The sequence below is a fragment of the Amblyomma americanum genome, chromosome 3, assembly GCF_052857255.1.
Source record: "Amblyomma americanum isolate KBUSLIRL-KWMA chromosome 3, ASM5285725v1, whole genome shotgun sequence".
In the NCBI taxonomy this organism is placed as follows: Eukaryota; Metazoa; Arthropoda; class Arachnida; order Ixodida; family Ixodidae; genus Amblyomma; species Amblyomma americanum.
In genome coordinates this window covers 211335052-211362211 of record NC_135499.1, presented here as the reverse complement: position 1 = coordinate 211362211, position 27160 = coordinate 211335052, and the positions used below count along the sequence as shown (strand labels likewise).

Genomic DNA, 27160 nt, shown 5'->3' with positions numbered 1-27160 from the left:
GGAAATGGATCCAAAATATGTCTCTAAGTGCTGCAAGCTTTTTGCATGAAAAAAGAAGAGTGAGAAGAAGCAGTAAAATATAGAATAAAAATTGGCAACAGTGACGCTAGGGGCAAGACTTTCCATTCTGCATCAAACAAGCATGGAGGCGAGCTCTACAGTTCAAAGTGATGATACCGAGAAGGTAGGAAAAGAAGAGCTGATAGACACACCGTGACCAAAAATGTAAAGGGAAAAACAGGACGGGACAGGAATAGGGGCTCTGGTCGTAACTTTCAAATCTCATTAATTACAAAGGAATTACAAGGAAGCATCCGGTAGCTATGCCTGCTGTATTAGTTGCTCCTGCCATTTGTGACATGTGTGGAACGATGATACCTTCAAAATGTATGACTGTGGGCTGTGCTGGCAAGAGAACTTTTACATGCAAGCTTCCACTGTGTGCAAGGTGTGGTTCTGATTGGAAGTGCCCCAATCTTCGCATTGGGACAGTTACCGTATTTAAGTGCATAACAGGCGCACTTTCTTCTCAGAAAATCCAGCTCGAAGTTCGGGGTGTGCCTATTACACGGGGTAAAATTTCTGAAAATTTTTTGACTCGTATTCTCGCGCTTTAAATTTGAACATATGTTAAGAACATGGCTACTTTCACATCATTTACTAATAAATGCAGCATAAAAGTAAAACTGACAGCTACCTACTTTCATTGAACAGGCGAGAGACGTTGACTGCAGACACGTAAAATTTATTTACAGACATGTCATTGATGCTCCTCTCCTTCCGCTATTGGAGTCCGAGAGCACACTCTCATCACCGCTGAGTGGCGACTCACTCTCGCTTTCTTTATCCGAATGGCACAGCGTCTCGTCTTCGCTCGCATCCAGTGCATTGGAGATCCCAGTCTTCTTAAAGCTCTTCCTGATGACGTCACCGGAGATCTCTTGCCAGGCTTCCACGATCCATCCGCACAACATTTCCACAGTTGGCCTCTTAATTTTGCCACCTGGAGTTAGTTGATGCTGCTCCCAGCCATCCAGTTAATGTACAGACTTCGAACGTTGTCCTTGAAAGGCTTATTTAAGGCCATGTCCAAAGGCTGCAGTACCGACGTGAGGCCGCCCGGAATCACGGCAATATCCGTGCGTAGCTCCTTCAACTTCTCTCGTACACCTTCCACAAGGTGCCCGCGAAAACTGTCCAAAATGAGCATGGCCGGATACAACAGAGCGCTTGGCCACCGGCCCTAAACTGTCTTAAACCAATCCACCATCAATTCTTCATTCATCCAGCCTTTCTCCTGGACCCTGACATAGATTTTTCCACCGAAATTTCCTTTTGGCAAAGTCTTACGTTTGAAAATAACGTAAGGCGATAGTTTGCGCCTATCCGCAGTCACTGCCAACATTACAGTACATCTTAGCTTTTCTGTGACAGATGTTCTAATAAGCACACTTCGTGCACCTTTCTCCTCCACAGTCGTGTTTCTCGGCATGTCGAAAAAGAGTGGGGCCTGGTCTGCATTCCCAATCTGAGATAAAATGAAGTTCTTTTGCTGCTGGGAGCCGTATAACAATACGGTGAAACTCCACTACCTTGTCCTCGTATGCCGAAGGCAAGCACTGGCACAACGATGTCCGCCTTCTGAGGGCGAGTCCATGGTGCAGCAAGAAGCGCGTTGTCCACCTGGAGTTTGCCTTGAAATCCTTGGCCTCGATGCCCGCGCTCGGGCAATTCTGCGCACCTTGCTCTGCACTATTTCGAGGGACACAGCACAACAGTCCTCTCACAGTTCCCGTATGTGCTGAACGAGTTGCTGCTCCTCTTGAGGATACTTTCCGGATTTTGCAGCGCGGAAGGCCCGTCATGACTTGTTGGTGGCCTGAAGTTTTTCCACTGATCTCGCCAGTAGCGCATGCTGGTTTCCCCCGACACTGAAATGTCTGCTTGCAGCACGGTTTCCATTTTCAAGTGCATACTGCGCAGCGTTCAGTTTGAATGCAGCCATGTAGCTCGCATACTTCTCCATTGTGAAGAACACAACCACACCAACAGCACGCCACTTGCAAAATGGCGGAATGTGGTGTTTATTTATGGTGGCTTCTTTCCGTGATAGTGACAGTGATCAACGGCCTGTTGATGGCGATGGCACTGTCGCTTGTGTCAATTCGCCTCCGACCTTGTACCTATACAGGGCCTCTGAGAGTCTCGCCACTTTCCGAGCTGCCACAGTGAAGGTAGCGAAAAGCGTGCATTTTCAGCGCGGCAGTTCGGGGGGAGGGTATCGGTAGTTGATGGAAGATGTGTTTGTCGCCCGTTGATGCGCTTTTTTTTTTCCAACTGCTGTGTGTTGCACTATAAATACGGTATTGATCACACCGACAAGTTCGAGGTGCGCCTCTTTTGTGCCAAAATAAAAAAAAAATCTGATTTTTTGCGACCGAACTGGGGGTGCGCCTATTACGCAGGTGCACTTATTATGCGAGTAAATACAGCAAATGAAATTTTGCATGATCTTTCTATGTGGAATAACTTTCTTTTGCATGCTCAGACTTCAATAATTCTTACTGTAATGGAACCTCTTTAATGAGAATAATCAGCAGTGAAAAAAAAACGCTGCAGTAACCCTGAATACGAGCAGAGAAACGAGACTACACCACAGCGCACAATATGTGAAACAAAAATTTGGAAGCGTAACTAACAAAAACTGACAGTGAGGTAAAAATGAGGCTTCTTTAGCAAGGCTACCAGAGCGGCTTGTTATTTTCTACTCGAGTCACCAAATTTGTCACCTAGTATCATTACCCAATCTATTTTACACACCATGCAAAACACTGGGCTGAACGAATAAAAAAGTCCAGACTGGCGGAAGGCACATCAACTTCGGATAAGCAAATGGTACGACCTCGAAACCAAAAAGGAGGATTTTGTACAAGTCTCCTAAGCAAGCACAAGCTGACATGAAACTCAACATTACTCATTTCAGGTGCCGTTTATCTTGTTTCAGAGCAATTATTTTTCCGCCAAAATAGTATATCCAGGCCTCAGAAAAGCCAACTGTTTCCAGTGGAACAAAAAAATTATAGATTCCTTAACATGCACAGTGATGCTAATGGTACGATGCAATTTGGAGCAATTTTTGGAACACTAAAATTTCCAATTTGAAATAATCGCTTTAGGAGCAGTTTGGAGCACTAAAATTCCTCTGGAGCACATTGGAGCAAGAAAACCTTGACTTAGAAGCACTCTGTAGCACGTAGCTGTTAGTTCCGAATCTCTTAAAGGCGCACTAAACAGGAATCTGAACTTGTCTTTTTACAGCGGGAGCTCGATCTACACGTTTTGAGCATTCTCAGAAACTTGAAATTATTGTCCTGTGATGAGGCCTTTTATGCTGGAAATCACTCTTTCTAACGCAGTGACTGCTATATATTTAATTTTTTTTTTGTTGTTAACTTGATTTTTAAGGCTCCGAGTGCACTGAAGGTTCCCAGCTGGGTAGCTGTGCATCTCTCTTATCTTGCTCCTTCGCAAGTCATATCCTAAAGCTGAAGTTCCGATACTTTAGCAACATAATTAGAGGGCAGGATGTGTTAGAAAAAGGCTCCGAAGCAGGGGAAGATGGAAGGCAAGAGGAGACGGGGAAGACAGATGATATGGTGGACTGAGCATCATAGAAGCAACAAACATGAGATTGAGCAAGCTTCGAGCATGAGATTGGAAAGTGTTGGACATGTTTGCGTGACTGAACTGGGTAGTAAAAATGTGATAAAAATAATTTCACCTGCATACGCTAGCAGCTCAATGAGCATTTTTCCAGCTTCGTACACCGCATGTACTCATTTAATAAACCCATCTGAATAATTAACCTTTATCTTGTCGCTTTATCCTGCTGCCACTCCCACTTTCGTCATAAAAGAGTTTACATTGATTTTTTTAATTTCGCATTAAAAAATGCACCTTACGTTCAGGGCCAGTGTTCAGAGCGTTCGCTTTAAATCGCTGCAACTGGAATTCACCACCGACTATCACAAAATTGTCGGATGTGCCGTGATACAACTATAACACCTTTTGAAGCAAACAATGCTAAACAGTGGGGACACGAATGCAGGTGACGATGATGAACGGACAGACTGACAAACAGCTAGGCAGACACATGCACTGGCGGACGGATACATGATATGAAATATTGACTAACAAAAAAATTTGACAAATGTGTTTTTTTTTCCCTCGCGTAATAAACCCTTCTCTCAAATTGATGTCAACTTTTCTGGGGAAAAAAAGTGAGTTTATTATGCAAGTAAATGCAGTATTCCCCACTCAGAGTGTCAACCTTCTTTACAGTAATAGCTCTATGAGAGCCATGCTATGGAGCTTACAGCAGTTGTCATTAGGCAAGCTTAGCACAGTAAGCCAAGGCACTAACAGAATGGTGGAGTGGGTACATTCATGAGAGCACTGCCAAAAAGCAGGCAGAATAGAAATAGTGGTCTATTGCTCACATTTCTTTCTATTGACAGCACACATCAAGAAATGACATGGCACCGAAAACGAAACGCTGAAATGTGGAGTCATCAGTACCTGCTTTGCACTCAGGCCGGGCAGAAGCGGCTCCTCTTCCTTGCCCCAAGTTGTCACCTGGTGCTTGTCATGGTGTAGCTTGCACACATGGGCGACCAGGTCAGCGCGCGTGGGCTGTAGAGAGTCGCACGAGGCGCACTTGAATAGGGAGCGTCCGCATTGGTCCAGGTGGACAGTGGCGTGCTGGGCCAACAGCTCAGCCGAGGCAAAAACGGCCTCACACAGCGGGCACTTGAGGATGACCCACCACTGGGTACGCAGGTGCTTGGGGTGGGCCGTCTGGCGATGAGTCTGGAAGCTCTCTAGGCTCACAAAGGCCATTGGGCAGATCTGGCACTTGTGCAGTGGATTGCTGTGCGTGTCCACGATGTGGCCAGCCAGTTCAGCTGCAATGTACAAGAGGAAGCAACACAGTAACCCACCAAACTCATTTACTCTGCAGTCATCCATGGATTGTTATAGAGTAAAAGCTCGCTAATTCACAATGTTAGAATGATCTGAAAATTCAAATTACCGAATGAACCTAAAAAAACTGTCAAGAACTGCTTGTGTCTTGGTAAATTTAGTGGGTGATAAACTGGGCGACAGGTGCCTGATTTTGATATGAGAATAGCAGGGCAATGACTGTTTTTCATGTTTCCATCAATGTTTTATTGCGTGCATACTGTCGGCAGTATAGGAGCAGAACTGTTCCAGAATTAAGTGCTCAGGAGTAGCAGCAAACCTGAAAGACGAGATCTGGACTTCCAGAAAAAGCATGTGTTCCAGGACTTGTTTTCGACATGGCTGCAATAGCTCCAATTTGCTGGTGTGCCTGTGGTGCGTAAATTATAGGCACCAGCATTTCAACATCACAGGGCACCTATATACTGGAGATCCAATTCAGATCCAATTTCAAGCCTTACTGTTTCGTGTACCCACTACTTCACAAGCTCCACAACAAGCCCGCTGCGGTGCGCACGTGGCGTTTTGAGAACATCAACTCCTGCTATGCTTGCTTGTCTGACTTCTGTGAAAACCTTAACAGAGATAATTAACCTTGAGAGGTGACGTTTGCAAGCCAGGGTAAAGCTAAGCCTTAACCTCACCGATTCAATTATGTGCAACTATGCAATGATCACATTATAACCGTAACAAAATATTTGTTTTCATTTCCTAGAGGCCTCAAACTCTCTCCTTGCTTTATATTAGTTGTCATGTTATATATACATATGTAAGTACCGTATATCTTTACAAGCAAACAACTTTTCCTCCCCAATTTTGCCTCAGTCTTCTGAATTGTGCAAAAAGCTAAGAGTGCACACACTTTGGCAGCAAAGGCTAACACATAACTGCACTGAGCAAACATGCAAGAAAGTTTTCATTTTGAAACTTGCTCGAACTTCAAAGCCCAAGCGCACATCAGTCACCAGATAAAGGTATGTGGAACAAAGAGCTCACCTTTATCGAGCAACAGGGCTGGGCATAGCTGACAGTGGTAGCCCACAATCCGCTCGAAGTGGTGGCAATGCTTGGTGACGTGCTGATGAAACACGGACCATTCATCCTGTCACAAAAGAATGAAAACAATCACCAATGTATGTGGCAAGTGTCCCAGCACGGCCAAATGAAGAGTGCATTTGTTTCACAGCTGCTACGAAAAAATGCTGTCACTACAGTAAACACCCAAGAAACATACTATACAGACCTTGTTTAAAGAGTGCATGCACATTACTTCATGCAATGTGCAAGCCATCAACAACCAGTGCTATAGAGGTCTTGTTATGCTGTTCAAGCTCCAAGACTGGGCAATTCTTGTTATTTGTTAGTTTTCTAATGTGAGCAAAGAGCATAGTGCAAGTTCCAGTGAAAAGCACAAAGCACTCTCAAATGCGATGGACGAAGCCCATGCAAATAGCTGGAATACCCAGAAATTTCTAATAGCTGCTGCACTCACAAGAAAAAACACCACAGTGGCTTTCATACTGATGACTTCTCGAAAGACTTTATATCGAACAGTTTGCTAAGCAATTTATCCGAAATCTTCAAAGCACCTGTAGTGCACAGAAAGCATCAATATAGGGAAAGGTAGAGAGATAACTTGGAGGAACACATCCCTGGCCTGCTACTCCATAATGGCAAAGAGAAAAGGGAGGATTGAATTGCACATAATTTAATGTGGCAGTGAGCATCACCCTTTGATTCAAAATAACATGGGGACAGGCAGCTACGCACGGGGGCTATGTCAACATGTCGATAACTCATGTTCCTGATGTAGCCAAAAATTTATGTGGAAAATATTTTCCTTCACAAGTATAGTCAGAAGAGTAAAAAAAAGGTAAAGAAAGGACACATCCTCCTTAATTTGGGAAAGTTTTCTGAGCCACTGACACCAGCCATGGCAGCACACCTGACCCAAGTAAGGACACTCGGTGAATGGACGACAAGCTTAGAATATTAGACCCAAAGTTCCAAAGGTTTCAGAAAGCATATTTAATATATGTCACAGAAAGTTCGCGACAAACTAAAAGATATGCTGGCCTTCATCACCACCCTAATATAGGGCACTGAAGAAGAAGCTCAGTATACCAGAGGGGCCCTGCAGCACTACTTTTGCACCTCAGCTGCACATGAAAGGGTTTCTCAAGCATTCTCAAGCTCAGTGCAGTAACGCCTCTGCTGCATGAGCATTTCGAATGCCTTTTACCCGAACGCCATTCGACTCGACTGCCGAACTTGCACTGCTACACGAAGGTTATTGACAGCATTCGGTTCAGATGACATTCAAATCGATGGAGGTGCATGGAGACATTCAAGATTTTGGAATGCCTTCGAAATGCGAATTCTCCCCGCACCAACCAATAGTAGTTGCCATCGCTTCGCCCCGTCCACAGCTCTGCTGCGCGACTGCTTCAGCTCTCTGGCTACTGATTTTTTTTTCTGTTGCTTGTTTAGCAAATAGATCAAGTACTTGCTTGATAAGCACTTGAAGATCGTAGTACAGCACTGAGCATTTACTGCATGATCACGATTTTCCCAGTAATGCACCAATTAGAACGACTGCACTCCAGTACTCTTGTTTACATCACTAGGTACAAATAGAGAGTACTAGTTTGCATGGCATAAAACACAAGCTGCCAATTACTTATATTAAATAATCTCTTCTCTTTTGTGCTGGTTGTACCGTTGCTTGTTTGTGCAGTGCGAAAACTCTGCAGGAAGCGCTGATGTGATCGCCTGCCTGGGAAACAGCTGATAACCGGGTCACTAACTTCGCGTAGGACCGACGCTTCTTGTTAATTGTCCCTGCTTTCTCTAATGCGACCAATACTTGAATTTAAATAACTTTATCCAGAACCATGTTTGTTGACCATTCAAATTAACTGAAACGGCCTAGTTTGTTGCTCACAAGTGATAGCAATGACTGCTGCTGGCCGCCTAAAGCATTACTCAGTAGTCTGGGTCACACTGGCGCTTACCACTCATTGTATGCACATCCTGCTATGTATGCAATAGCCGATTACAGGTCACTGTTGCCAAAACTATAGTCGATGGCGATTTGCATTCGCTAAAACTTGTGAATCCGCTCGCCACAACAGCCAAAATGGCGCACACAAACCCTGCAGGCTCGCTTGGCCTACTCGTCGTGGAAGGGGGCCATGATCGATGAAAATTTAAGAACGTGGCAAGAGTTTATCGCTGGTGAGCACTGAAGCTTGCACATGTGAAATGTAGCCTCTCATTTCGCTTATTTCTAAATACAGATAAGGTCAAGACCAGACCAGATATATGCACGCAGTCATTTTATCAGCGTGAATTTTTCACTCAGCCACCGACCTGCTGAGGACATGAAAGGCAACCGAATGCCGATCGAATTTGTTGGTGTCATTGGCCTGAAAAACGCATCAACACTACAATGATATGCAGCTGTTGGTTGGGCTGGTGTCATTGTCGGCCTAGTGTGACCATGGCGACCACTAACGTCTTCGTTACATCATTGTACACACTAACAACGAGCGAACAGGCAAAAGCGAAACTCGATGCTAGCTGCATGCAATATGGCGAATGAATGCTGAAGGTTTAGAATGCTTTTGTAAATTGTCGTGTAGCACCGTGGCAGTCCGTCAAGTCTGAATGCCATTTGACTCAGATGCCATTCAAACGTAACCGTGTCGCACGGGTACAAGACCTTTAGAAATCAGTGAACACAAACAAAAGTCATTCCACTCATGGAAACGAGAAACACATGAAGAAGAGCAACGGTGCGCTTGATCGCGGAGGCGACGCATGTGCACAGGAGCTTCCAGGTACAGCCCACGAATGGCACCAGAAGCCACGGCTCATGATCATCATCGTCAACTTTTCCCTCCGCTGCGAGCTCTCGCAAGCTCCTGCTATCCATATCGGCATCAGTATCACCAGCTCCAGCGTTTTGTGGCTGTCAAAGGCACGGGAGTTGTGGTTCACCGTAGTTGTGGCTTTTGCGTGCTGCCACCGAGCGTTGTAGTTATAGCAGTTTTAGCGCGATGGGCAAGCACCTTAATAGCTACACAGTTGGGAGTTTGCTGTCGAACATGGCAAGCGTGCGGCATGCAGGAAATTCGACGTGGCTAAGAAGTGTGTCCGACGATGGTGCAACCGAAAGGATGAATTGAGGAACACAAGCTGCTAAAATCGCACTTTCCGAGGCAAGTCGTGCAAGTTTCCCAAACTGGAAGAGCAGCTCTGCTAAGTGACGGAAGTGCAGAATAACGGCTACGCGTTGACAGCGGACGTGCTGCGCGACTTCTTGTGAGATGAGCGTACACCGGAGCGCATTATCAGCTCGGAGTCGGAATACACTACGAGTGGCGATTGAACGTAGAATAAGTGCCGCTGATTTCCTGATTGGTGTGTCTTTACTTAAAAAAAGTTTTTTTTTTTTTGCAAATCGCTTGTATGGGCCACACCCCAAAAATTGGCCCTCAAATCTGAAAAAAAAAAGTGCGGCCCTTATACGCGTTTATACAGTATATTCCGTATGCCAATTTCTATCGACCACCAAATCAAAAACAATGACTAGAAACCAACAAGAGGAGATGGTGGAGAAGTGCTGAAATGCCGATGCAAGACAACAGTTTGAGCACAACGTAGCCTCTCCTGTTGCGTCTACCAGACAGTACATGCAAATGCTGACTGGCTTGTATGTGGGCGTGGCTGTCATGTAGGTGGCAAGTTCATCAGTCTCAACATTTGCTGGCATTGCAGCTCACAATGCAGCAAAGCTTTAAGAACCAATTCACTGTGCCAGTGAAAACAAACTGCAAAACTACTCACACAGTGATCTGCACCAACTTCAGGAGCAAATTACAACATAATGTGAACAGACGGGGCAGTATTTTTTGGCCAGAGCTGTGGCAATTTGTATATAGAGGTTGGTTCGCATGTTTCTGTCTTACTGTATGCAATTGTGCAAGGGCAGCATTTTTTCCTATGACTTTGAAGCGCTGCGGCCCTTACATGAGACCAGCGTGTTTTTTTTGTTAATTTTTTTTACTACAGCGGAGCCCCGATTAGGTGTCCCCCCGGTTTAGGCAGGGGCACAGATTTTCGTCACGAATTAGCATAGCCTCGGCAAACCTTACAAAGTACAGATGATACGACGCACGATTATACATGCAACTGCCTGACAATCAGCATGAACTGCCTGCTAAAAGCCAGCTGGCAGACCACTTTATTGGCAGACGTCAAGTCACTTTCAGAGTCACGGGACTCAGCTGCTCAACTGCATTCAACAGCACTCAGCTGATCATAATGAGGGTTTTGTTGAAGGTTCAGGACGGCGATCTGCACATATGTGACACGTAGAGTCATGGGAAAAAAAGCGACTCGCAGCTATTGGTGCTATGCGGCTCTCACATGACTTGCTTTCCAGCTCACTTTGCTGCTGAATGCTTTGCGGAAATCAATTGTACCTTCACTTTGTAATAATAACCTGGTAACAAGGTTAGACCTTTTATAGTAAGCAGTGACTACTTCCAAATCACATCTGCTGTGACTGATGTGACGCACACCAGGCCTAGTGACACCGGGCGAGCGGCTCTGCAAATAATCGCAAGGAGCGCGCCTCTAGCGTGGATGCACTCCACTGCAGCTTTTGCATAGCAAGGGATCTTTTCAATAACATTTGATCCTCTGAGATGCGAACAACTTAGACGAGTTAACAGTGCTAAGGTAGTGCTGTGTAGAGGTGAGACACACAGAGGTGAGTAAAGGCACACACAGAAACCCAGTTCTTTAAACTGATTATTATTTTTTAATTTTCGGCAGCCAAGTTGGGAGGTGTGGCCTTTATACGAGCATATACAAAATTTCATAACAGAGTAATATATTAAGAAATATAATACCTGTGCTACACGGGCACGTTCGAATGACATCTGAGTTGAATGGCACTCGAGACTTGAAATGACATTCGGACTCCTCGGACTCCCGCGGTGCTACATGACACTTTCCGAACGCATTTCAAATTTGCTCAGCTCGTTTTCAGTGTACAACGACGATGACGATTGCAGTGGTTACTGCGGTCACACTGGTGCGACAACGACACTGTCACGTTCAACAGCAGCATATGATTGTAGTGGGACAAGTTTTCTAGGCCAACGACACCGACGAATCCGATCGGCAGACGGTCAGCCTTCATGTCCTCGGCAGGCCGTCGGCTGAGCAAGAACACGCTGATGAGCAGAACGGTGTGAATATATTCGCGCTTCTACCTTATCCGCATTGAAAATAAGTGAAACGAGCGGGTATATATCACATGTGCACACTTTAACACTCACCAGCGATAAGCGCTTGCCAAATTGATTTTAATCGACGGCGACTCCCCTCCCTTTCGCGACGACTAGGCCTAGCGAGTCCGCAGGGTTACGTCTGTGAATTCGGCGGTTGTGAACAGCGAATTCACAAGTTTAAGCGAATGCAAATGATCAACGAGTGTGGTTTTGACAACAGTGATCTCAAATCAACTACTATTGCTCACATCAGAGGGCGCGCATACGATGAACAGGAAGCGCCGGTGTTACCCAGACCACCGAGCACTGCTTTACGGCCAGCAGCAGTCGTCGCCGTTGCTATTTTGTGGATAAGAAGTTATGCGTTTCAAATAGCACGAATGGTGCCCAATCATACTTCTGGATAAAGTAGGTTAAAATAAAGTACTGGTCACGCCGGAAGAAGCTGGGACAATTAGCGACAAGCGCTGGTCGTATGCGATGTCAGCAGCCCGGCTGTCAGGTGTTTCTCAGGCGAGCGATCGTATCGGCGCTTCCCACAGATTGTCGCACTGCGTAAACAAGCACGGGCACGACCGGTACAAATGAAAAGAGATTATTTAATAGAACTAAATCGCAGAATGCATTTTATGTCATGCAAATGAGTGCTAGCTGTTTGTACGCAGCGATGTAAACAACAGTATGGGCGCAACCAACCATCCTCGTCGGCGCACTCTTGGGGAAATTTCGTGCTCACGCAGTAAATGTTCATTGGTGTACTATTATCTGCAAGAACTCACTTAGACAGAAGAGGGGCAATTTGCTAAACAAAGAGCAAGAAAAAGCGGGCAGCGGGTATCGAGATGAGCAGCCACAGAGCCAAAAGCAGTTGCGTGGCTGTGGGCGGGGCAAAGCGATGATGGCGGCGACGCCTATTGGTCGGTTCGGGCTGTGTTCGCGGTTCGAAGGCATCCCAAATTCTGGAATGTCTCCACGGAGCTCCTTCGACTCGAATGTCATCTGAACCGAATGCCGTTGAAAAACATCGTGTAGCAGCGGAAGTTCGGCAGTCGAGCCGAATGACATTCGGTTTGAAGGCATTCGGAACGCCCGTGTAGCAGGGGTATAACACTATCAAGGGAAACTTTCATGCTAATTTTCGCAAGACTTTTACTTCTGGTGTTGACTATAAGATGCTAACTGGCCAGGAGCCCGTGAAAATGTATGAAGTGGCATTACAAGCTTGATGTGCTGGGAGCCGCAATTTTGAAAAATTTGTAAACTGTGGGCTTTATACAGAGCACTTCAAAAGGTTGAAACCTTTACTCAAATGACCACAAGGGTGTTCTGTACTGATTCTGCGCATCAGAATATGGCAACTAAATTGTAAGGGCTTTTCCTTTTCTTATTTTTCCTCTGAATAACAAAGAGTATGACCTCGTGCAATAGGTGTAGTCATTGTGTTATTAGCACTGTGGAAAATGCAATGCTCACATCTACAGGAGTGCCAAGGATGAGTGGCTTCTCTGTAATTTTACAGACTACCACAGCATTCGCAGATCTCATTCACTTCGGATGTTGATGAAACAACCAAATGAGGTTTTTTACCTCACAGCGAAGGCCACACTCTGGGCAGACAAAGGGGCGTCGCTGGGAGTGTAGCCGCCTATGTGCCCGCAAGGCACATTCGGAAGTGCACAACATCGGACAGTTGGGACAGCGAATGAGGTTTCCTCGCGATGGGTGGAAGTGGTCCTCTCGGCTGGCCTCATCATCTAGGTTGACATAGCACTCCGAGCAGACCACACTTTGCAGTACCTGCAGTGACACAGGAAGGGAAGAAAAAAATTAGGCAGTGGCTTAGCTCTGGTTAAGCCTGGATATACAAGCGAAAAGCTTCAGTTATGCTTGGTTATGCGCCCGATGCGGACGCATGTGCGCGCTGCTCCCAGCCCATTCGTAGTAGGCAGCAGTTTTTGCCGTGCGCGTCTTGCAGTCAGCGTTTTCACTGCAAATGCATCAACATACAGGCCGAGGAATACAACATCCTCATGGAATCCGGTGCCAGCAAGTACAAATGTGTTCATTGCGTGAAGCGGCGTGATCCTTCGGCGGCAGAGCTTATCGGCGGAGCCGGCGACACGGAAACGCCCCCCGAAGTGCAGCGCTCTTCCCTGGATTTTCAAGACTCAGATTCCATCAGTGCTTCCCCGAGTGTTGTTTTAATGCTACAAGAAATGGCTAGTCGAATGGATGCGTTAACTGATGAGGTGCGACAGCTCCGTGCGGAAAACGCGCTCCTGCGTGAGGCTTTGAATGGCCTGAGTGCGTCTGTTCGTACCGTCACCCAGAGTGAGTGCTCGCATTTTGACTGCTCGGAATCTCCCAGCTACGCTTCAGCCGTGGCGGCAAATCCGCCTGCTGGAATGTCGGCCCCTCCATCGAAGCCTCCTGCTCAGGACCAGAGTACTCATCTGCAACGCCCATCGAAAGCGGTGAGCCAACCACCTCGGCCTCGAGCAACATTTGGCACAGCTAAGCAGTCCATGCTTAAAGTAGCGCCCAGACTACCGGCGAAGAAAAGCTTATTTGTTTCTCGTCTGGACCCGACAACAACGGCGTCGGACATACAGGAACTTTTGGCGGACACAGTAGGTGACAAGGTTGTTACTTGCACAAAACTGAAAACTAAGTACGATACATATTGCTCCTTTCACGTTTCTATGGATGAGCATTTATTTGAACTTGTGAGCAAACCGGAAGTGTGGCCTGATGGTTGCGTATTTCGCCCTTTTTATGGAAAGCTGTGGTCTTCACGGCGCTTTGATGACCCAAATGGTGCTCTAACTACATCCGAAAATGGCTCAGGAAATTAAGCTGTATTACCAAAACACGAGAGGGCTGCGAACTAAAAGGGAAGCTCTCTTCGCGAATGCATACGAATGTGAGTATGACATTATGTGCCTGACGGAAACGTGGCTAAACTCATCATGTTCAAGTGCGTGTTATTTCTCAGATGAATACACTGTTTTCAGGGCCGATAGGGTGTACTCTGACAAGATTAAATACGGGGGCGGAGTTCTGATAGCCTGCCGTTCTGTGCTAAATGCATTTAGGAGACCAGACCTAGAGACATACGAAGAATGTGTGTGGTTGGAAATTCCAACGTGTGACAAATCGCACTATCTAGTCGGCTGTTACTACTTTCCACCAAATTCTGCTCCTAACGTTTTTACCGATCATTTTTTGGATATTGGGGAAAAAATTGATTTTTTGAAGTACAAGGTTCACATCTACGTGGACTTTAATCTTCCTAAGGTCGATTGGTCCACTGGTTTGGTCACTAGTGACTGCACAGCAACTCGAGAAAAAGCCGAATGTTTAATTGATTTTAGTAATTTTCATGGTTTATATCAATTTAATACAATGAAGAACTGTGCTGGAAACATTTTAGACCTAATTTTATCTAATGTGCCTCTTTTTGGCGTGCAAGCGGTGCGCGATCCTCTTGTTCTAGTAGACAAATATCATTGCCCGTTTACCTTGTCGTTCTTCTTGTCGCTTCGTGCAGTGCGTGAGATAGTGCCAGAAAAATTTAGATACGCGTATGGCAATTACCTTAGGCTGTACAATGATCTTCTGGCCTACGACTGGTCAGAATTGCTTGAGACTGAGGATGTAAACACAGGCGTTGAGCTACTTACATCAACTGTACAAGGTATAATGAAAAAATGTATACCTCACCGTAGATCGAAGAAGTGTAGATTTCCATGCTGGTTTTCGCACGATTTGAGACATTACAGTTGAACCTCTATGTAACGAACCTCTATGTAACGAATTCCTGGATTTTACGAAATTTTTCAATTCCCCAGCACATCCCCCATTGAAGCCCATGTATAGGCGACCTCCATGTAACGAACTCGTTGCGGCAGTTGACCTTGATGTAACGAATCCGTGGCTCTGATCATCGAGCTGTATCTTGTAATGTTTTGCCCGAAATTTGACCGGGCAGTGCGCAACTTTAATGAATATTGTTTAAGTAAGTTTTTATATTAAAAGGTAAAGTAGACCGCGAGCAGAACGCTTGCAATCGCAGCAAACAAGCAGACCTCAGTGATGATGATGATGTTGAGCGCCGCTATCGCCGCTCCGTGGCAAGCGTAGCAACTTTTAAGCTTTCATTTTGTAGCTTGACACTAGGTGGCACTACTATGACAAATTTTTCGTGGTGTTGCGGCGCAGTTATGGTAAGCCTTCTTCGTCAGCGTGTTGACGTGTGTGTGTTGGTGTGTGTTTACGGTGTCGGTTCGTTACGATGAGTTCTGCTGTGAGGAAACGCAAAGTTTTGTTGCTTGAAGATAAGCTCTCGATTTTGAATGCGGTTACCGCCGGCGAAAAAAAGAAGGATGTCGCTGCCCGCTTCAATATACCAGCCAGCTCCCTGTCAACCATTCTTGCTGCAGAACAAAGCATCCGCAGTGCGATGGAGTCGGGCACAAGCGCCCAGTAGAAAAGACTGAAGACGTCGACGTATGCTGATGTGGACAACGCCGTGTTTGCATGGTTTTTGGACAGACGAGCACAAAACGTGCCCATAAGTGGCGCGATTTTGCAGCAGAAAGCCATAGATTTTGCTTGTATCCTGGGCCACGACGACTTCAAAGCGAGTAACAGCTGGCTACAAGGATTTAAAAGCCGGCACGGTGTCGTCGGAAAAGTGGTATCTGGCGAGTCTGCCTCCGCAGACAGCGATGCTGCTGCCTCGTGGGTGGCCAAGAAGCTTCCCGGCATTTTCAGCCACTATGAAGCTGCCGACATTTATAATGCTGATGAGACGGCCCTGTTTTTTTAAATGTTACCGAGCCGCACGTTCTCACTGAAAGGAGAAGACTGCCGCGGTGGAAAGCAAATTAAACTCCGCGTGACGGTTTTGCTTTGCGCCAACACTGATGCCAGCGACAAGCGAATCCTGTTTGTTATTTTCCGCAATGCCCGATCCGGATGTTTTAAAGGAACAGGGCGGATGCCAGTAAAATATGTGGCAAACTCCAAAGCTTGGATGTCGCGGGCAATTTTTTACGACTGGCTGAAGGAGCTCAACCAAGATGTCAAGCGACAAGTTCGCAGCATTTGTTTGCTGCTTGACAACTGCTCCGCGCACCATGTGGAAGGCCTACAGCTTTCTAAGGTCGAGCTGCAGCATTTGCCACCTAACTGCACTTCTCTGGTACAGCCCTTAGACAAATGGGTTATTAACAGCTTTAAATGCTGTTACCGGCGTCGATTGATACAGAAGATGCTCCTGGACATCCGCCTTGAATGGCCAACAAAAGTGGATATCTACCAAGCAATCGAAATGCTTGCTGCGTCGTGGCAAGAGGTCGGATCACAAGTGATCACCAATTGCTTCGCCAAGGCTCAGGTAAATAAGGCCATTCAAGCTACAGTCACTGAAGACGAACCTTCAAGCCCACCCGAGGTCGCAGAAGCGTGGGATGAACTACGCATGAACGGTGGGGTGCCCGACGGTGTCGAGCTGTGCAACTTTTTGTTCGTGGACAACGGCGCCGTGGCTACGGAAGAGATGACTGATGCGGCACTTGTCGAAACCGTTAAAGATAGCCTTGAAGGTGACGGTTCGTCAGAGCCTGATACGTTTTGTGCTGTTCCCACCGCGAGGGAACTGATGGACGCGGTGGACGTTCTGCGCCATTTCGTCGGCTCGCAGGACGATGAAGCAGCCATGGATGCCTTAGTTTCCTTGGAGCGCCGAGTAGTGGCTTCGATCGGGCAAAAACAGCAAGCGAAAATTACGCAGTTTTTCTCTATTAAATAAATTCTTTGAATGGCGAGTTCACTTGAATTGATATCTGTCGAATTTTTATTTCGTTTTGGCATAATCCTTACCAGTCTTAACCCAAAACTGCATGTAACGAAAACCTGGATATAACGAAAAATTGCGAACTTTTTTCAATTTCGTTATATCCAGGTTTGACTGTACTTGAAGAAAAAACAGAAGTATCACAAACTCTACGTGAAATCAGAAAGTGAATATTGGTAGCAAAGATATTCATTGTGCAGAAAAATTGTGAAAAAACTGATTGCACGTGATGAAGCCGACTACCACGGACTTCTCGAACAGAACTTTAAAAAGGAATCAAGCAGTTTTTGGGATTTTGTGCGCAAGCAAAGAAATGATAAGGTTAGTGCTGCTGTGATAAAGATGCGCGATGGCATCTGTTTTAAACATCAAGATGTGTGCCAAGCTTTTGCTGATCACTTCAGCTCTTGTTTTGTGCGCCATGATAACACAACTGCTGTTATCACTCTTGAAGACAGCGCTGACTGTTTAGCTCATGATATTGTCACTGAGCATGAGGTTCTTTCGGCGATTCAGAAACTTAAGCCAAAACTTTCAACAGGAATTGATGAAATTCCCAGCTTCATAATCAAAGGATGCGCTGACATTTTCGGCCCTGTTTTGGCACATTTGTTCAACTTATCGTTGCGAACTGGTGTTTTCCCTCGTCATTGGAAGTTGTCAGTAGTTGTTCCTGTATTCAAGTCTGGCGATGCTTGTGATGTAAACAACTTTCGTCCTGTGTCACTAATTTGTTCTTTTGCGGAAGTTTTTGAAATGATTATGTGCGAACGCATGGGCTCATACTTCAAACAGAAGATCTCGATTCTGCAGCACGGTTTTTTGAAAGGTCGCTCTGTGGAAACGAATTTATGCAGCTTTCTTGATTATACTGGGCCACATGTATTTAATCGTGGTCAGGTAGATGCAGTCTACTTTGACATGACTAAAGCTTTCGATATGGTTTCCCATGAGGTACTTCTGATGAAGATGGAAAGATACGGACTTTGCCCCATATACTGCAGGTGGCTCAAAAGCTACCTTGGCAGCCGCCGTAACATGGTACAATTTTCCGGCTGTGTGTCCAACGAATTTCTGTCATCTTCGGGAGTGCCTCAGGGCTCCAACTTAGGACCGCTGTTGTTTTTAGTGTTTATTAATGATTTGCCGTTACATGTCAAGAACTCGAGAATTTTGCTCTTCGCAGATGATTTCAAATTATTCCGTAATATTGGAGATATTGAGGACTGCCGCCAATTGCAAGCTGACATTAACAACGTTGAGAATTGGTGTTTGATGAATCGCTTAAAACTGAATATTAAGAAGAATTCCGTCCTGTCTCTAACTAGGAAACGCGACACAGTTACGTTTGATTACACACTTTTGGTGGGTGAGATTTCTCGCGTGGCCCATGTACGAGACCTTGGTGTTGTTGTTGATTCAAAGCTTGATTTTAGACTGCATGTAAATTCAATTGTGTTACGCGCATTGAGGCATATTGGTCTTATCTCTAGATTAACAAAAAAATTTCGACGGCACGAATGTCTACGCACTCTATACTGTGCCCTTGTGAGACCGCGTCTTGAGTTCGCGTCAGTAGCCTGGAATAGCGTATCTGTCGCCTATTGCACGAAAATTGAAAATGTCCAGCGTAAGTTCATACGCATCTATTATGATAGATATATTAGTCGCCGTCGTTTCTACGACTATGATTCTCTCTTGGCAGACCTCAATATGTCTACCCTTGGCGACAGGCGACGCATACGTGACATGCAGTTTCTGCAAAACGTCGTGCGCGGTTACATTAACTGTGGGACCTTACTGATGTCGCTGAATTTTCGTGTGCCGCATGCAAAAGCTGCAAAATGTTTCGACACATTTTATACCGATTTGCACGCCATCTGTCCAATGACTCGTTTACAAATCTTATATAACAAAACGTTTAATGACATGGACATATTTGCCTAATTGTTGTTTTCGTGCCTGCTTTTAAATCTTTTGAAGTGGTGTTTTTGATGTATCTGACCTAGTGTGCGCTCGTTTAGGCCACTTGGCTGTTGAGGCACACTCAAATAAACATATCTATCTATCTATCTATCTATCTATCTATCTATCTATCTATCTATCTATCTATCTATCTATCTATGGTTATGCTTCGTAGCTTAGCTGGTATTGTATACATAGGAAGACGTCGAGAGTGGAACACCCTAGTCGCACTCGCACTTTCACTAAGTCATACCACGTGGTCGTTGTAACGGCGAGTCTTGAGATCTTCCTCTTCTGACTCTTTTGTTTCCTCTTCCTCACTCGCTTGGCTGCTGCTGGCTGAAGATGCAGCCAAGACACGCTTTTCGGCTTCTTTCCAACGTCGTTTAGCAAGGCGTATTTCCCGTTGTTCAGGTGTTTCGGCTGCACATTTAGCTTTGGCTTTATCATTTTTTAGCTGTTGTGCAGCCAACTCCCAAGCGAGTACTTCTGGATCGGACGAATTTAGTTTCTCAGCTTTTCTGCGTAGTCTAGCAGCAGCCGCACTCTCCTTCCCTTCCATGTCGAGTGCGCACGCCTATTCTCTGGCAAGCGCATTATATAGACTCCTTGCGCATGCGCATGACGCACATGTGCAATAGCGCGTGGCTGCGCCGAAAGGTCAGGGGCGAGGAGCGACCACCTGCGTGGCGCGTGACATCACTTGTTTTTGCGCATAACTCACCAGTTCGGCTCACGCGAAGCTCGGCTCTGACCCGCGTAGTGAAGCTTTTTGCTTCAAAAAAGGAAGGAATAACCCTCTGTGGCCATAGTGGTGCGCGAACCAGCCAGCCATTGTGGTTAAGAACTATTTTGCAAAGTTGAGACATTCTGAAAATACAGCACAGAAAATGCAGCATAGACAAGGTCCCTCTCTCATACCACTCTTCACAAGAGAAGTCATCTAGGCATACTTGGCTTGGTTTCATCATGCTGGCTTAACTCTTTTGCAATCCAACCATTCCACACGGTAAAGAAGATGGCATAAGGACTAACAAAAAAAACAAATTTTGTGTGTTTTAAAATAAAAATTACTTCTTGAAGAGGTGCTAAATGCACTGCACATTGTAATACATCAAGCTATAGCTTACTGGTTATACTTCTGGGCGAAAAAAAAAAAATGCCAGAATTTTGTGTGCAAAACTTTTCAAACATTTATTGGTTAAATATACTGGTACCACAAAAAAAGACTACAATGAAAACAAGAATAAGCTGCTGCACTGAGTCAGAAGTTGATTACAAAAGAAAAATTGAAATATCAAAATGTTGCACATGTTCTTAGCTACCATTCTTGTGATATCCAGCTGCATGCACAATATGTTGCACTTTATGTGGCTTTTCAAGTTATGGAATACGACTGCTGCGCCAATAGAGAAAGCAGTCGCGCGAGGACATGAAGTGGATGTAGCTATGAGATGTGCTGCACACTGCATGTTCCGAGTTCTGGTCTTGTTCTTTTATACAAAAGCTTGCAATTCCTCCTTTTCTCCATTTCTTTTTTCAATGGGTAGCGAAAGGGTTCTATGGGTGAAAAGAGGGCGTAGCCTTCCCCGACATCATCATAATAAAAATCTGCTGGCACATTTGGCAGTCTCTGCAGTATATTGTGAACACTCTAAAGCAGCAAATAAAAACACTCTCATTGTTTATAAATCAAGCACACTACATAAAATACAACATGAACGGTAAAACGAAACATGCGCGAACACGTGTCCATGTCTAAGGCCTCTGAGGCAAAGTCTCGCAATCGGAACTGAAATCTGACTATTCCACATGGTTGTCTAACTCACCACTGCTGCTCTAAAGAGAAAGAACAGACACTATAAGAACTGACAAAAGTGCTTAGTGTAGCCTCTTGCCTTCAAGGAGCGCGCGGCACAACAGGCGCCATGATCGCTAACAGGCGGACTATGTCCGGTTTTATTTTTATTTATTTAGTTTTATTTTTCACGTCACCTCCTCACATTAGGAAATGAAAAGAAAAAATGAACTGAAACCAAGAAGATGGTGTTATAGAAGCAAACTAGATGGCACAGCTTGTTCAGCAGAGCCAATCTGAATTTTTGGCAGCAGGTTCAAAATGTTAGTCTTATACAGTAGTGCGTCATTAATGCTACCCCCGTTAATATGGACGATTCGAATTATGGACAGTTTTTTCTCGGGACCAAGCTTTCTCAGTGTATTTCCTGTATTTTTGTCGGTGTAATATCGACAGAGATGAGAACAAAATCTCTACTGCCCCGACAAGGTGTTTCGATTTCTGCATTTTTGAGCATAGGATATGAGAGGAGTGCAATGTAAAAGTGCGAATTGCTGAGGGATGGCCCTTTTCTTTGGTGGTTTCATACTTTACAGTACATAGTTGCCCAATTGACGCGCCTGACTATTTTCCCTATTGCAAGAATGACTGCGATGAAAACCGTCTCTCTCCAGCCTGTGCCATGTAGAAAGCTGCATTCAGCAGTCGTCGGCCGAATGTGTACTGATATATAGTAGCGGTTCGTGGGATGTGAGCAGTCATAGTAGTAGTCAGCCACGAGACAACTTCAAGCGTATCGTAGACCACTAGGCACGTACGTAAAGCTGCATGTCATTATTTCAAGCACAATGGCGACTAGGATAATGGGTCTGCAGCTTCGAAAATCATAGTCTAGGTTCAATTTTGCTGGACACCAGTATGCACAGAAGCAGGCCTTAATCATAACATGTTTTTTTTTTCTTCATGATTCATTATTACGGATGACTCACTTTATGGATAGTTTTGCTCATGAACCAAACAGTCCATATTAACGAGGCACGACTATGACCAATAGCCTAAGGCGCGGCAGCGAAAGAGTTAAAGGGACAATGCAATAAACTAATTGAGATGACATAAAGCATACGAGAGACAGGCATTAGCTCTGGGACTGGGCCCCACCCATGGATACGTCATCCGCTGACGTTTCTTTTGCAACTTCCGGTTGTCGCTCCTAGCACCCCAGCAGCAGCATTGGCAGTGTGGCGGCATCTCTCCGGTCTCTCTTCGCCTTCCTGGATTGCAGCGTGCATTTGGTTTCTTTGCTTGTTGTCTGTCGTAGTTAGCAGTAATGGACCCGGACCTCAAGGCGCGACTGCTTGCTCTTATGGCCGCGATGGGCAACGAGCCCTATGCGTGCGCATGAAGAGCTGTGCGAGTGGCTCCGGAATTCCCGACAGAAGGAGGCGGCAGAGGAAAATTGAAAGCATATGTGCGAAGGCAATGCCCTCGCTCGCGCTTGCCCGAGAGGGTCGCGCGGCGGCATGAGCAGACGATTTTCACGGCTGCCGGAAGTGTGCCCGTGATGTCGTGGCTGCCGTGGCTCCCGCGAATGGCAGGGTGTGGTGGCCTGCTGACGTCAAGGGTATAGTGACGTCTATTTTCACGATTTTAGTATCAAAATCGGTCACTACAAGCACACCAATTGGCCTGCGAAATTTAAAAAACACGGTTATTAAGAATTCATAATAAATTGCCGGCTCAGTTCCGAAGACTCATACTTGGTGTGAATACTTCTTAGCATAATTTCTAAGCATTGAAAACATTTACAAGCGACATTTTATTCGTTGCATAGTCCCTTTAAGGGGGACGCAGCTTTCAAATGGCAAGAAATGGCAAAAAAAAAAATCAGTTCTCTAAAATTATTTTAACCGCTCATATGCCTCATTTTCTATGCTGTCCCTAAGTTTTACTGCTGCATCCCACAGGGAAGTACTCTAAAATATTTATGTGAGCCATAGTGGCACTGCATATCGGGGCAGCAGAACTGCACAGTGGGGAAACGCTCGAAAAATCATTTTTCTATGTTTCGGTTTTCTGACTAGTACAGTATGCCCACCTCCCGGAGCAGATTTCTTCACAACTGTTTTGTGCATTTTGACACCATCTGTTTTGTTGCACTCACAGAACTGCACTATAAGCAATCAGAATCTTGGCTTTCATTTTAATGAATTGTTGTTTGGTGTGGCATCTTGTTTATAGTTTATACATGTCTATGCCAACTGCTTTGTAAAGAATGAAAAACAAAATTGAGTTGTCAAAAAAAAAAACAGATTGTCATTATGCATAGCATACATCAAAAATGCAGTGAACGTTGAATCAGTTTTCTATCGCATTTTGTCGAGTCTGCAGGCTTTTCTCAAGGTGTAGAAGAGAAAAATCATATATACTGTGGAGAACCTGTTTCCCCCCTCCATTTAGATGCGGCCCATCTTCATCGTCGGCCGTCGGGACGGACAGCCCCCGGCTGGGCGAGGAGGGAAGTCTCCCTCATGGGGGAGAGGGAACGGCTACGGGAGCACCACCTCGTAGGTTACGCGGAATTCTGCGGAACCAAAGAGAGGCTCTTCGGAATCCGGCCAGCGTTGTGAGTGGTTGCAGCCGCACGCTCTCGTCACCTTCCATGGCAGGCGCACGGGGATCCGTTGTGCCTTGCCGCTGGACTTCTGGTTCCAGGCAGCGAAGCGAACGCAGCAAACGCGCGCTCTGGTCGCCTTCCCCAGCAAATGCTAGGGAATGGCTTTGCCCCAAGAATGCGGCGCGCACGGGAAAACCCGGCCGCCATTATCGGCGCATACAAATGTTCGCCGCCTACCTCCGAAGTCGCGCCCCTGCCCCAGCCGGTAAGCCGGAAGCCCTTCTTACGTAGCCTTCAATTTCCGAGGAATGCCTCGTTGATGTTTTGTAGCTAGCTGGCCCGCTCTGTGTATTGATTGCAACTGTAATAAATAGAATACGAGTGTTAACGCTACTGTCGTCCCTTCCCTTTGTCCCTCGAGCACGAACCCCATCTGCGGTTAGTGAGCGGGAACGCTGCATCCGCGGAGTGGGAGTGCGGGCGGGCGGGGCGGAAGGCTTTGTCTCCCCCAATATCCCAATTTCACTGAAATGAATCAAGAAATGAAGTTGGTGTTCAAAGCGGCATCCCCCTTTTAACTACTAATTGGAATGGGCACATTCATGTGCAATGTATTTATGACAATGGTATGCTTTATTATTGAATCAAACATAGCAGTTCAAACTAGCACCAACAAAGTCCACAAGGTATTTTTCTGCTGATTTCTGGTTTTTATATGCAAATAAATAAGAAATGAAACATCTATAATTATCTCATACAATACAAACAAATGTGCACTAATCAGTTGGATGCCTGTGGGTGAAACAAATCAGCTCTGGCTACACAAGCATGACTGCTTTTGAGATAACTGTACCCAGCCAACTGAGAAATCTGCTTAGAACCATTGTTTGAGGTGCTAAAACTTTGGTTCCAAACTCAGTGGTTCCAAACTCAGTGGGTGTCGAAAAGATGCAACAGTAACCATTTTTAAGATGAAAACCATTAGGATGACTCATACTATATGGCAATGATGCTGCATATCATGTAATGCTCCGACACCCTGTCATGTACCTGCAGCTGTAAGCCTCATGTGGTGCAATTTGGGGCTCATGCAAAATATGATCTACAACCCAGAGCTACGACTCATCCAGATTTTCCATTACACAAACTGCATCTCTGCAGATAATTTGTTACATATCACGGTTTCCAAATGCTATGATGTGCTTGAATGTGCCAAGAAATTTCTGCTGTCAACAGAAAAGAAGGAAAAGAAGCAACAATGAATGTGCCTCGAAAAATCCAACTAGGCTTTCCAAGAATAGTCAGTCGTGGCATGCAACTTGCCTTTTCGAGAACGGTCATGGGCACATCAGTCTGTGATTCTCCACCCTCGACTTCCTCGGACAGTTCAACAGGAACCAGCGTTTCACCAGCCGGCAGGGCAGACACAGTGGCATTACTGGCAGCAATGTGGCAGCCCTGCGGAAAGAGATCCTTGGGTCATTAAATGTGACAACAGCCGTGTTTAAAGGAGTATAGACACCTAACTTTTGGGTGCGTTTCATCTTGCTTGTAACAGTGCATAGGGCATTATTATACATGGATTACCACGTGGCATCCTCCTATGACCGCTAAATAATTTATAACCGAATTCCTTTCTCGCTCTGTTTCGTTTTCAACAGCTGAACGATGACTGTGACGTCAAAGTGTGATTATAGGGCACATGAGGCTGCTTCTACATTCGTTGTCATTCCGGCTCTTGAGGAAGGCTAGCTTTAGCACTGTAGTGAGTTAAAACAATGAAGCAGTGATTATATCACCGTTTTTCTATGCCTAATGTGACATATGACCCCACTTTGATATCTCAGCCCTTTTTGAGTTGTTGATACCAAAAACGAAACAGCCCGACAGAAAAATTTGGTTATAAATTATTTAGCAGTCGTAGGCGAATACCACATGGTGATTCATGCATAGTGTCTTCAACATCATTGTAGAGAAGAAAGCATGCCACCAAAATTAGATGTCTATACTCCTTTAATGCACAATATGTTATTGTGGAAACGAAAACATTACATTTTACTGGCGATTTTTACGAACTATAGGCGGTGCTGCAGTCAGGCCAAGATGGCAACCATAAAGAGGACTCTATGATCAGCCTCGGCGCATTAACAAGTTTCCTTGATTACAACGACTAAGTCGCGCTTTTTCATGGAAAGCGAGAGCCTAGTTTTAGTCAAACACTTTGTATTAGTTGGTGTACAGCAAAGAAGCGATCACAGACTGAATATCATCAACCTGTACATGCAAACATTTGCTGTGCAAACGGAATCACACACGATCGTTGTCCACTTTGAGGACGTTCACAGCAAGGTCAAGTGTGCCAGCGCAGGGTTCCTAAACAGCGGGAAGGTCAGAAAAATGCACGCACGTTTCGGTTTTACTGCTATACTGTTCTAGGTAAGTAAGGGTTTGCGAAATTTCTGCACAGTGCTGAAAGCTAAAACTGTTTGCGATAATTTCATTTTCGATTGTGGTGTGCTTGGATTTTTTTTTTTTGATGGGGTTGAACGTCCCAAAGCAACTCTGGCGATAAGGCACACCACAGTGGAGGGCTCCAGATATTTTCGACCAGCTGGGGTTTTTTAATGTGCACTGACATCACACAGTACATGGTCCTCTAGTATTTCGCCTCCATCGAAATGCGACCGCCACAGCCGGGTTCGAAACAGCGTCTTTTGGGTCAGCAGCCGAGCACCACAACCACTGAGCCATTGCAGCATTTTATATCAATACTCAGATAAACAATTTCATGACGAAAAGTCTGAAGTGGAATCCTGTCACTGAATATGCACTTGTACCAACACATTGGTCCACATGACTTAGCTATTATCAAATGCCATGCTTTTTCTTTAAATTAATGATTATTTGACATATTTATACACGTTTTTGGGCACTACAGAGTTTTTTATGAAAGGGAAGTTTGTGCTAAGGTGCAGCACTAGTAAAAAGCAGACCGATGGAATGGTGGAGGTCAGATGCAGGATGCAATAATGGTTTTGTTAGCATGCAAGTCCGCATATAATGCATTACTGACAAAGGGCTATGAAGCAGGGTCATATTATCAAAACTGGTGCAGCAGGGAAGTGTACATAAAAGCACATTTGTCAGTGTGACAATCACACTGCTCAGGTTAAAAAAAAAAAGTTGATCTTGCAGTTCACACATATTCCCCATTAGCTGCCCACTTTACGAGCACACAACTGTCACAACTTTTAATAATCAGTGCTAATAGCATTGTTGCTGATAAACGACAGAAAATATAAGTATTGAAAAGTTATTGTTTAAAATTTTTTTCTACAAATCGATTGCCTATTAAAAAATTAAAGGACATGATAATTAAAGAGGTCTGCCAGTGTATTTAGCCTGGTACAGCGCAGATGGTGAAAACAAAAATTTCTTGCTATAATCTTAATAAGTACTGTGCCTTTTAGTGGTACAGACATTACCAGTGCAGCCTCAATGAACAAGCTCCAGCCCACCTGCAAACAAGCCATTAACATTAAAAATGTGCGACTTAGCAGAAGCAGCAGCATTCTTTTCAATAATGCCTGGCATTT

At 45.2% G+C, this 27160-nt stretch overlaps 1 protein-coding gene across 3 annotated transcripts in view; it reads right to left on the bottom strand.

Moving 5' to 3' along the window:
- Positions 1–27160, bottom strand: part of LOC144125987 (zinc finger protein 532-like) — a 39225-nt gene that overhangs the window by 5393 nt on the left and 6672 nt on the right. For all 3 annotated transcript variants that reach the window (XM_077659835.1, XM_077659836.1, XM_077659837.1), the window contains 4 exons: positions 24888–25022; positions 12915–13124; positions 6019–6124; positions 4579–4964 (listed from right to left, as the gene is read on the bottom strand). In XM_077659835.1, coding sequence (XP_077515961.1) covers positions 4579–4964; positions 6019–6124; positions 12915–13124; positions 24888–25022 — 837 coding nt within the window. The remainder of the gene's footprint in view (positions 1–4578; positions 4965–6018; positions 6125–12914; positions 13125–24887; positions 25023–27160) is intronic.